This window comes from Pundamilia nyererei, unplaced genomic scaffold (assembly GCF_000239375.1).
Source record: "Pundamilia nyererei isolate P.nyererei 1_Seehausen unplaced genomic scaffold, PunNye1.0 scaffold00192, whole genome shotgun sequence".
In the NCBI taxonomy this organism is placed as follows: Eukaryota; Metazoa; Chordata; class Actinopteri; order Cichliformes; family Cichlidae; genus Pundamilia; species Pundamilia nyererei.
This window is the reverse complement of record NW_005187593.1, coordinates 442,709-454,406: the sequence shown is the minus strand read 5'-3', so window position 1 is coordinate 454,406 and position 11,698 is coordinate 442,709. Positions and strand designations below refer to the sequence as shown.

The 11,698-nt window shown below is 41.8% G+C and overlaps 1 protein-coding gene across 1 annotated transcript in view; it reads left to right on the top strand.

Moving 5' to 3' along the window:
* ntn4 (netrin 4) overlaps window positions 1–11,698 on the top strand; it is a 29,778-nt gene that overhangs the window by 14,859 nt on the left and 3,221 nt on the right. The window contains exons 4-7 of the mRNA XM_005747246.2: window positions 3,138–3,264; window positions 3,488–3,673; window positions 10,755–10,968; window positions 11,325–11,416. Coding sequence (XP_005747303.1) covers window positions 3,138–3,264; window positions 3,488–3,673; window positions 10,755–10,968; window positions 11,325–11,416 — 619 coding nt within the window. The remainder of the gene's footprint in view (window positions 1–3,137; window positions 3,265–3,487; window positions 3,674–10,754; window positions 10,969–11,324; window positions 11,417–11,698) is intronic.

Below are 11,698 nucleotides of genomic sequence, written 5' to 3'. Positions count from 1 at the left end.
AATTAAAAATTTTGTATTGTTCGATACATATGCGTACCGAACCGAAAGCACTGTATCGAACGGTTCAATATCGATACGAGTATTGTTGCACCCCTAATATATAGCTTATGTTGTTGAAATTTTCTGTCATTTTAACGTTATTTTATGCACACAAAATAAGTGGCCAAAGATATCAATCTATGAGATCTATGCCGGCACAAAACCCTGTTTTGTTGTTTAAAAAAAACTGCTAGGAGTGCAAAGTAAAATGCAGGCCAGATTTTGATTTTGACTTTGTTAACTACTAGAAGACTGGAGGATATATTAGTTATATTAAGGGTAATAAAATCTCACTTTCCACATGTTTTGTTGTTGTTGTTCTGTGGGGGGTTTTTTTGTTTTTTTTTCCCTTTTGTATGGATATTTTTGTTGTTAAAAAAAAAAGTTCGTGTAGTAACAAATTGTTGAAGTTGATGGTACTGTACAATGATTCCTAAATGTTAATGAAAAAAAATAAAATAAAATAAATAATGGCCAGGCTTTTAGTGAGCCATGGGAACATGAAAAAAAGGAGTGCAAAGTTCTCCAGGTGATTTAATAAAAGTTAATTTCAGTAATTACCTACCGAGAGCAGCTCAGAGACGAGCGCAACCAGTGAGGCAATGAAGGAGTGAATGATGTCCCGACAACAATAATACACAGTGGAATCATTTCAATTAAACGACCCCTCATCTGTATGAATCCTGCTTTCACCTGAGCTGTCAGATACACCTGTAACTGACGGCAACTGTGAGGAAAAACAGGAGGATTCAAAATTAGCCAGAGAAAATGTGAGAGACGACGAGGGAGAAAGCGAGAGGACAACTATCAAACTGGAAAGAGTGAAAACAGAGAAGACGTGTCAAGGAAGGAGAAGCTGAAAGCAGGGTGTAAGAGCTGATGGAGATGACGACTGTATAGGTCCTTAAATTCAGTCTGATGTTCGATCACTTTGCTCGGTTATAGCTTATAATGTAAACTTGCCATTTTTGTTTAAGTAATAAACAAAAATGTTTATTGCCCCTACTTAAACAAATAGTACTACAGGGGTCACACTCACTTTAACTAATGAGCAATGCTCCAGTCCATCCGACTGTTTTCATTTCTCTCACTTAAATCTTTGCCTCGTTTGTCTTTCACACTAACTCCAATGGGCCTTATACAAGAGGGGTGTCACTCATTGCAGCATTTATCCGGTTCCTTTTGTTCCAATGTCCATCAGCGTTACAGATGTGCACAAATATATGGCATTAACAGTGAGATTACATAATAACTATTTGGTTAAAAGTTCAACATTCATATTTTTTTAATTTCCTCTTCTGAGAGGACCCAGAGACACTGCTCAATGCTGGCTCAGGATTAAGCTATAAATGAAGCCAAAATGTTCTGTAACTTTGTACATGTGCAGTAGAAGAAGGGAGAAAAAAGCCTTTTAAACCTTTTATTTATGCATTTTTATGTATTCTCATGAACGTCACAAACCACACAGTGACAATCCTGCAAAGGCACTGTCCTTTCCTGGAGCCTCAGCGCTCCTCAGCTAATTGCTGATTGGAGTCAGCTGCCAAGCGCTCTACCTCAGGCCTCATTAACACAAGCCAGAGACCAGCTGGTGACCTCTGGTCCCTGGGGAAGGATGTGTATTCCTGACCGGTTGGCGAGCGGTTGCTGGCAGCTACACTCACCATTTACTGTCTGGGTGACTCACTGCTCCATTACCAAAAGGCTCCGGTGAGAGAGAAGATGATGACTTCCTGTCTCTGGGCCTGTGAGACTGCAGCCTAAGGTTTTAAGTATAATCTGAGTCAACAGTCCTAAGGTGCAAGACGTGCCCACCAGTCCAGTGTCACATCAGGCCCTGGTAGAGCTGTAATAGGCCTTTATTTGTTATGTTACATTTAACACGAGAAAACCGCAGCTATGTAAAACCTGAACTCAGAAAAAGGCATTTTATAAAGTGGTAATAGTTAATGAGCCTGTAATGCTTTCATCTGTCTCAAAGCTTTTGTGGAGCTGTTATGGAGATAAATCAAGCACACCTACAGCTGTGGTATTTACTTATAACTGCCGTGCAAATACTAAAATATTTGTACTTCTTTGGGAACTTTTGGGAACCGGTAATGGTCTTTGTGTAAAAGTACATAAATGCACAGACAGGCCAGCCCCCCTTGTCCACAGTCTTGATGAGTTTGCATCATTGGGTGTGTGTGTGTGTTAACTATGGCATATCGCAGTATGGTAAACATGTGGGTTGAAATACCAGCCGTGTGGACTTAAGCCAGAGTTTTTTCCTGGCTTTTTCTGCTTCTCCTCTTTCCCCTCCTTTCTTTGCACACTTTATATTAATCACTACTCTTTGCTGAACGTGTAATCATGTCTCCTGATTACCCGGACCTCTCATTTGTGCAATTTCTCCTCCTATTAGTGTGATTAAAACCGGTGTGTGAAACCAGTCATGTGTGTGCGTGTTCACCTCGACATTGCGGGGCTGATCTGGGGTCAGTTCAGGCAGAGGGCATGCTGCATGTGGCCGTGCTCCTATAGGATTTTTGAACCGGGGACAAGGTATGACGCATCACGACACCGTGGGAAATGAGTGCAAAGAATCTGTGTGCGTTTGCAATTATTTTGCACGCCTGTGTGCACGTTGATTATTGCGAGTGTACCCCTGCAGTTGCCGTGTAATTGTGTCCTACATTGCAGTTGCACGGTGTAACACAAACAAATAAAGAGCTTCCTCAGATGCTTTGCGCCCCCCCCCCTTCAATCATTATCCAGCATGCATGGCATTCCAGCTCACAGGAATGACAAGGAGATTGTTATTGTGCTCTCAGCGCTGCATACTTGCACTCGTACACACATACTCATAAACGCACACACACACGCAGGCTTTTCAGAGCTGAGGCCCATTCCCGTTTCTAGCCATGAAGCCAAACAATAAATCTCCATTCACTGATTTTGGACCAAGAGAATAGGAGCGATTAAAAAAGGACGAAAGTGGTTAAGAGAGAGTGAAGAAGCTTGTCCTTTCCATCACACTGACCTCTTTGTTCCTGCTATTCGTCCATCTTTACCTCCGTCTATCATGCTGCTTGTTGCTAATGAGCTCTCTCTCACAGGTCCATGGGAAGTGTGTGTGCAGACACAACACTGCAGGTGATCACTGCGAGCGCTGCGCTCCTCTGTACAACGACAGACCGTGGCAGCCTGCCGATGGACTGACGGGAGCGCCGCATGAATGTCGGAGTGAGTCAAACAAAATTGTTCACACCTTTTTCCACCACAGGACTCTTGTATTAAAACTTAGCCTGTAAATCTTAAATCTAGGAAAGGTTATTGAAAACCTTCATACTTTACTAAAATATCAGAACGAACAGCCTCCAAATGCTCTCTGAAACATTTGTACATATAGCCAGTTGCCAGTCTGATATTTTCATTCTTGATGACTATCTTCTTCTTCTCACACCAGAGTGCAAGTGTAACGGACATGCTCAGAACTGCCGCTTTGATTGGACAGCGTGGCGAGAGTCTGGCCAGCGAAGCGGAGGCATCTGCGATTGTCTGCACAACACTGAAGGGCGACAGTGTGAGAAATGCAAGCCAGGCTTTTACAGAGATCCCAACCGACCGCACGCCGCCCCCGACTCCTGCAAACGTAAGCTGCACACACATTTTACTAAACTACAGTGGGAGGCAGACTTTTAGGAGCACAGTTGGTGGCATCAACTTTATTAGAGATCGTCAAATGTTTCAGATGTAAATTTAAAATGAACAAGCCCACAAAATGAACTGTATGTGCCCCATGAATTAATCTATGTTAGACACCCTTGATGTAAGTCTATATACCCTCATTGGTAACACTTTGCTGGTGCCAAGTTGGACCATTTGTCCTTCAGAGCTGTCTTAGATCTTCATGTCACAGATCCACCAAGGTGCTGGAAACATTTCTCAGAGCTTTCATAGAGGTCAGAAGTATTTTTTTAAATGTGAAAGAGCAACTAAAAGCTCAGCCGTGTTCTTGACTGTCCATTTACTTTCTACAGTATATTTGATAAAACTGCTATCTATTTGGAATGATAATAGGAATTTCACTGGCACACGACATTCAATATGGAGTCACAGCATTAGACCAGTGGTGACAAATGCACCACACTGGCACAGCCCTTTGATTTTTCTCAGGAATGCAGAGGACGGAGATCACAAGCCAGAACATGCTGCATAACACTCAGTCCTCACGGGCACCTGTGTGTGTGTGTGTGTGTGTGTGTGTGTGTGTGTGTGTCTCAGAGGCAGCAGATGCCCCATTCTCCATCCAGTTACTCCATAGTTAATCATCAGATGGAGGCATACTTGTGTCTTGACTCAAAGTTCATCATAAAACTCCTGCTTGTCCATCTCAGTTTGTTCTGCCATTTTTAAGATGTGACTCAGAGCTTGATTGTTAGCTGTGAATGTGTGACGGTCCTTTCTCCGTCACTGTGTGTGTGGGGGGGGGGGTTGTGAAGAGGTGAGTGTTAAGTAAACATGAGATAGTCATCCATAAACACAGACCGGTGGCTACAGTCTCCCTCTGATTATCTGTCAGATTTGTGAACTCATCCCCACAGGTATGCTGGAAATGAACGCCAAGGAAAGTGTGTGTGTGTGTGTGCGTGTGTGTGTGTGCGTGTGTGTGTGTGCGTGTGTGTGTGTGCGTGCGCAAGCAAATCTCATTAAAACCTAAACAGTATCAAGTAGCAGCAGACCGTTCAAAAACACAGAGGGAAGAACATGTTGGCTATCAGCCCAATTTGCCGTCTTTCAGGGTTTGATTTCATCGTGCAAATCAAATCACTTTTATTGTCACATCACATGTGCAGGTACATTGGTACAGCACATGTGAGTGAAATTCTTGCATTATATAATTCAAGAGATTCATTTCAAGATAAATACAAGCAGACATTTATAAGAACCTGTAAAATACTCAGCAGCAAATCTGTGTCTGGGCATGAATAAATCATGTCTGAAAAACAAGAAAAAGTGTCTGCAGCTCTGCTCTACAAAAGACAGACTGTATATGAATGGCCACCAGAGGGGTGGGGAGTATTTTGGTCATACGAATCCAAAATGATCCAATTTCTTACCTGATTTATGACCTCATTAACACATCAGTTTAGTTTATAATATAATTCAGTAGTTTCCAGTCATTTTTACTACACAGCCTTATGCGTTTTGGAAATTATGATTCTATTCAGAGTAAAATAAATGATAATCGACAGTAAGAGAGAAACCTTGTGACAGAAGGGTTATTGCTGTATGAGTGTGCAGAGTCCTAGGTTCTTCAGGAGGATCCACTCTTTGCTTATCCAAACTAAGATAGCTGAGGCAAAATGCCAAACTCAACACTTCAAAGCAGAAGTTCATGAGCAGAAAAAATAGAATGAAAATTAACAATGAAGTTTAAAAAAATAACTTCTTTGTAGTTAGAGTTGTAGTTAGAGTCGCTGTTAGTTAACGTAACAGCATTACTCTAGAAGAAAGTCCTGCCATGAAACTAGCAGCCAGCAGGGGGTGACTCCTCTGGTTGCAAGAAAGGTCAAAAGCAACCCTTCAGCTCCCTGAATCTGTGACCTTAGTAAACACAGTTAAAATTAACTTAAAACTAGGGCTACAGATGATTAATTCATCAGGATTTATAGTCATTTATTAAACACATATTCCTAATTGGAGACAAACAGGAGGATAAAACAGGGTGTGCTTCTCCATCACCTTATGGTTGATACATTGTTACTGTATGAGTGTGCAGTGTTCTGGGTTTCAGATCTACTTGTCATGTCTGGTTTCAGTACACTAAAATAGCAATGGTGGAAACACATCTGAAAGCTTCACTTGTGTATGAATTCACTAACCATTGGGCGATGTCACAGTGGCTTTGTCTGTTTTTTATAGACACTTCCTGCTACCAAGTTGAACCCTTTTTGCCTTGTGAACTGCCTTAACTCTTTGTGGCGCAGATTCAACAAGTTGCTGAAAACATTCCTCAGAGATTTTGGTCCATGTTGACATCCATGATGCAAATCACCTGTTCCACTACATCCCAAATGAGAGCTATTGGACTGCGATCTGGTGACTGTGGAGGCTGTATGAGTACAGTGAACTCATTGTCCTGTGTTATCCTGCTGGAAGCAGCCATCAGAAGATGGGAACACTGTGGTCATAAAGAGATGGACATGGTCAGCGACAATGCTCAGGCGGTGTTTAAACAAACACCATTATATCATCATATATTTCATTATATGACCATTGTCCAGTTTTAGTAAGGACTGGCAGCTGGTGTGGTTTTCTGCTGATGTAGCTCATCAGCTCTAAGGGCTGAGATGCTCTTCTGCATCCCTTGCTTGTAGCAGGTGGCTATTTGAGTTACTGTTGCCCAAGAGATGGATGTTTGGGGAAATTCCAGTAGACAAGCAGTTTCTGAAATATGGAGACCATGCCACCTGTGATGTTTCATAACTTTTTAAGCTTGTTATGTCCTGCAGCATGTGTACCAAGTCTCTTGCTGTTCTGTCTGGCAGTTCAGGAACAGTGAGTAGTTGATAAATTGCATACTGTATGGACTTATACAACCTCATTTATTGTCTTTCCAGATTTTCTGATGTTTTCTCATATCTCTGCATCTCTGATAAGGTCACAGAAACAGATGCATGCCTTCTTTACAGCAGGTGTGATTTCAGTCATTAGGTTCGGTGCTTTACACCCAAAAACTCACCTCTGGGATAATAACTAATGAAGGCTGACTGATTAGAAAAAAGGAGCAACAACATGCTTGGAGAACCCCTAAAATGAAGGTTCAGGTTGTGTAATCCCACTGCAGCAGCTCGCTGACAATGGAGGAATTTCCCTCCGTTGTGAGGAACATTTTTTTCATTCCAGCCTCTGAGGGGCCCACGAAAGAAAACACTCTTGTCAAGCTTCACGCAAGCTGGTACACACCAAAGCCGTTTATCAGGAGGGAGAGTTACAGTGTGTGTTTGTGTGTGGGGATTTATGTCTGTAGTGGGTTTTCTCGTGGTTGTTCGGGCAGGTGTCGTATCATGTCTCAGCACACACTCATAAAGTCTTCATTGTCAGAGCTCTTGCAGCTGACAGGTTTCTTAGACGCACATATTTGCTTACAGGAGTTGTTGCATTGTGAATCCTTCAAGTGGTCATAAATTTTCACACAAATATGAAAATTCACACGCTTGCCAAACACACCGTCACACGTGTCTTGGTTTTAAATGGCACTGAGGTGGCGCTGTGATCTCTATTAATTATTTACCTGTGCAGGATGCTTCCTAAGAGAGTGCTGATATGGCCTTTTTTACATGCCCACATCTATAAAGGATATAAATGTGATATCTTTATGATTTTATTGGTACTGTATTGCTAGGTCTTCTGATGGAGTTCAATCTTATCTTTGTGTGGGTGAGTTGTCTGATAAACTGTTTGGTTTGACAGTTGACATCGTTCTCTTGGGTCAAAGGCACAGTTTGGGTCATGTAACTCCCGTCGCCTGTTATTGTATTTACAGCGGTGTGGAAAAAGTGTTTGCCCACTTCCTCATTTCTATTTTTTAGCATTCAAGTCCCACTTAAATGTTTCAGATCGTCAAACAAATTTAAATATTAGACAAAGAGAACACAAGTAAACACAAAATGCATTTTCAAATGAAGGCGTTTATTATTAAGGGTAGGGGGAACCTACATGGCCCTGTGCGAAAAAGCGATTGCCCCCTAAACCGAATAACTGGTTGGTCCACCTATTAGCAGCAACAACAGCAAACAAGCATTTGCAGTAACTGGCAATGAGTATTTTACAGCGCCGTGGAGAAATTTTTGCCCACTCATCTTTTGCAGAATTGTTGTAATTCAGCCACATTGGAAGGTTTTCAAGCATGAGCTGCCTTTTTAAGAGCATGCCACAGGATCTCAGTCGGATTCAGGATTCGGAACTCTGACATTAACTGAGCTATGTGAAGCCTGTGGTTCCTTAGTGTTTTTCTGGGGTCTTTTATGACTTCCTGGAGGAGTCATCACTGTACTTTTGGAGTACTTCTGGTTGGCCGGTCACTCCTGGGACGCTTCACCACTGTTTCATGTTTTTTGTATTTGTGTATAACGGCTCTCACCATGGTTCCTTGGAGGCCTAAACCTTTAGAAATGGCTTTGTAACCCTTTCCAGACTGATAGATGTCTGTGACTTTGTTTGTCAGGTGTTTCTTTAGATCGTGGCATGATGTGTTCCTTTTTATAAAACTATTTAGATAAAACTAGATTTCTTGTGACTAATCTTAACTGGCATTAGCTTACCTCCCAACATGGATCAGTTAATGGGAGCAGCTAACTGAAAAGAACTGTGTGCTGGGACATGGCTTACGTTATAGATATTGATTATCTTTATTGTTTCTGCCAAGTAAGTTATGTGACTGTTGTGGTTTGTTTTTGTTTGAGTGTTTGCTAGGAGCTTAAAAAATCATTTGTGGAGCTCCTGGAGGCTCAGTTACATTTAGTGGTAGGATAAAGAATTAAATTATTCAGGAGGGGCTAGGAATACAGCTACTCCACATCGAAAGGAGGCAGCTGACTAGGATTCCTTCTGGGTGGCTCCTGGGTGAGATGGTCTTGGTATTTCTTCACGAGAGGAGGCCCCAAACCAGACCCAGGACAAACTTAGGAGATTACATCTTCCAAACCTTCCTCTCCCCAGGTCTTAGGCTGGCTAAGACCTGGGGAGAGGAAGGTTTGGGTTTCTCTGCTTAGGCTGCTGCCCCTGAGACCAAATTCAGTCTTTTTATCTCAAACTTTAACTAGCATAGAGTTTGTTTTTGTTTGTTTGTTTTGTTGTTGTTGTTGTTTGCATTTTTAGGCTTTTTAACCTTCTGATAGCACAGAAAGCCGAGAGAGAGAGAGTAGCAGCAAAAGGGCAACGTTAGATTCAAACCCAAGACTCTGCAATAGCAAAGCATATGTGTTGCCTCCTTAACCCACATGAGCTATACCAGCACTCAGTTTTTGCAGTTTAATCATAAAAACTCAGTGGTGCTTCTGTTTATCTACAAACTTCAAGCATTCGTGTGCATTTCACTGCTGAGGTGGGGAAAACGCCTATATAAACTGATAAGCTTTAAAAACTTTTCATGTTGACTGTTGTATTTCTATTTCGGAACAATTTATCAAATAAAGTCCGTGAAGCGCTCTGATAACAGTTTGAAGGCAAACATGCTTTAAGGTCAGGAATGAACTCTAATCTTTGTTTCTAAAAGCATGCCATCTCATTTGTTTGTAGTCGTCGATGTGAATTTAACACATTCAGTTCGGTTTGAGAAAACTGCCTGATTCAGACCTCTGGCTTAAAGTTGTTGTTTTTTCTTTTTTCTCCACCATGATTTATTTGAAAAAGGAGCTTGAGGGAGCTTCTGGGTGTACAGTAAGTAGTCATTTACTGGCAGTCAGGCTTCAAGCATCATTAAACACAAGACAAATGAGTCCAAACAACACCCCTTCTTTGTTTCTCTCTGCGGTTTATTTATGGGGGAGGCCTGACAACTCCGGGTCCCAGCAGACAGCAGTTTTCTCAGATGTCCAATGGAAACATGGGTGGGTGTGTAATAAGGTGTGTTCATTGTTTTTGGAGGTTGTTGGAAAAACACCCTATCGGTACACAATTAGAGGGCTGAGAGTTTTACTGTATGTATTTGTTCATCTATCCATGTGAGGAGGATTAATTTGAGTTCTAGATCTTAAAAGCATATTGATCGACTTTGGGAAAAAGCTTAGGATCACAAATAAAGAAGTATAAACATCTGTCTTCATGTAATTAAAAAAACAGAGACGCCTTTGTGTTTTAAGTGGCTGCCACAAAAGCAGACAATAGAGCAATTGATGAAATACTTAAGTGCAGGTGATAAATAGCAATTTGCTAATCAGCAGACTGTCAGACCTTTGGACTCACTGCTCACTGCTTTCCTTTAGTCTTTTCTGTAGTATTTCTGAACAGGTATTTCATTAGGTACACCTTGTTGGTACCAGATTTTTGGGGGGCCTTTTTCAGCTTTATTTGATAGACACCGTGAAAACAGGACAGGAAAGCAGGGGCAGAGAGAGGGGGGAAGACATGCCGCAAAGGGCAGCGGGTCGACTTGAACCCAGGCCGGCCACTCTCAGCCGTATGGCATGTGGTCACCTGCTCAACACACTGAGCTAAACCAGCACCCCGTTGGTACCAGATTTGACACTCTTTTTGCCTTAAGAATTGCCTCAATTCTTCATAGCATTGATTCAATAGGATTCTGCAAACAAAAGTGGCACTTAATGTGGTTTTCTGCTGCTGTAGCTCATTTGCTTCAAGGTTTGAGATGCTCTTCTGCATCTTTTGGCTCTAATAAGTGATCATTTGAGTCCTATCATGTCAAAGCGCTCTGGCCATTCTCCAACAAAAGATATTTACCCCAGAGAATCACTAATGATTGATATTTTTCTTTTTTCTAACCATTTTCTATAAACCCTAGTTATGGTTGTGTGGGGAAATCAGTTTCTGAATTATTCAGATCAACAACATACCACGCACATAAGAATTTATGACTATGAATTCAGTAATGAACTGACAACATGTCCAGTATGTACCTCGCCTGTCAGATAGTGCAAGGATGATGTTTTGGTATGATCTACCATTAAAAACCTTTCAATCTAATTTAATTTCACCTTTTTCTTCCCCAGCATGTAATTGTCACCCCATGGGCTCAATGCCCTTCCACTTGGCAGACGGCTCGCTCTGTGACCCCGCAAACGGGAACTGCATCTGCAAACCAGGCGTCGGTGGAGCCCACTGTGACAGGTGCATGGTGGGATACTGGGGCTTTCACGAATACGGATGCCGTCCATGTGAATGTGCAGGAGACTGTGATCCGTTTACTGGAGACTGCATGTTTGGGTGAGTAAGAACTTTTATCTCCTGATAACAAAACTGTAGCGCCTAAAAACAGAAGCACTGAACTTTTTTTAGTCATGACCTTGTGTCCTTATATTATCAAATATCTGCCCAGTTTTTGTACAGCAAGTACAAAGGCAGGGTCGAGACTGAGAATATGTTAGTATGGTATCATCACTCGGCAGTATGTCTGCTCTGTTAAAATAGTCAAACATGTTTTTCATGTAATTGTACGTAGCCTTAAATATACATAGAATTTTTTTTCTGCTTAAAGAGATGTTGACTTTAAGGACTTTAAGTGTATTTCGATGCTATTATTCCTGTTTTATGATAACATGTATGCCGATGTTGTGTTGCAGCTCTGATCTGGAGTTGTACCACCTGGACAGAAACGCCAGTGAGTCAGTCAGAATCTTCAGAACGGACGAACTCTTCTCTGCTCTTCACTTAGGTACAATACAGAGAGTGTGTGTGTGCGTGCGTGCGTCCATGTGTGTGTGGTTTATCCTCCTTCACGGTCCACTGACCAAGTGTTAATGTTTAAGTAATGAAAGTCTGGCTACGCTCTCAGAAAGACATTGAACAAAGATGTGTGTGAGTGTGTGCTTGTTTTACTCATGTTGTGGGGACATTAGGGACAAAAGGCAAGTCCCCGTAATTTAAATCATTACATTGCTGTATGAAGACATGCTTGAAAGTTGAGGTATGCAGATTCCAGGATGGAAACATGACT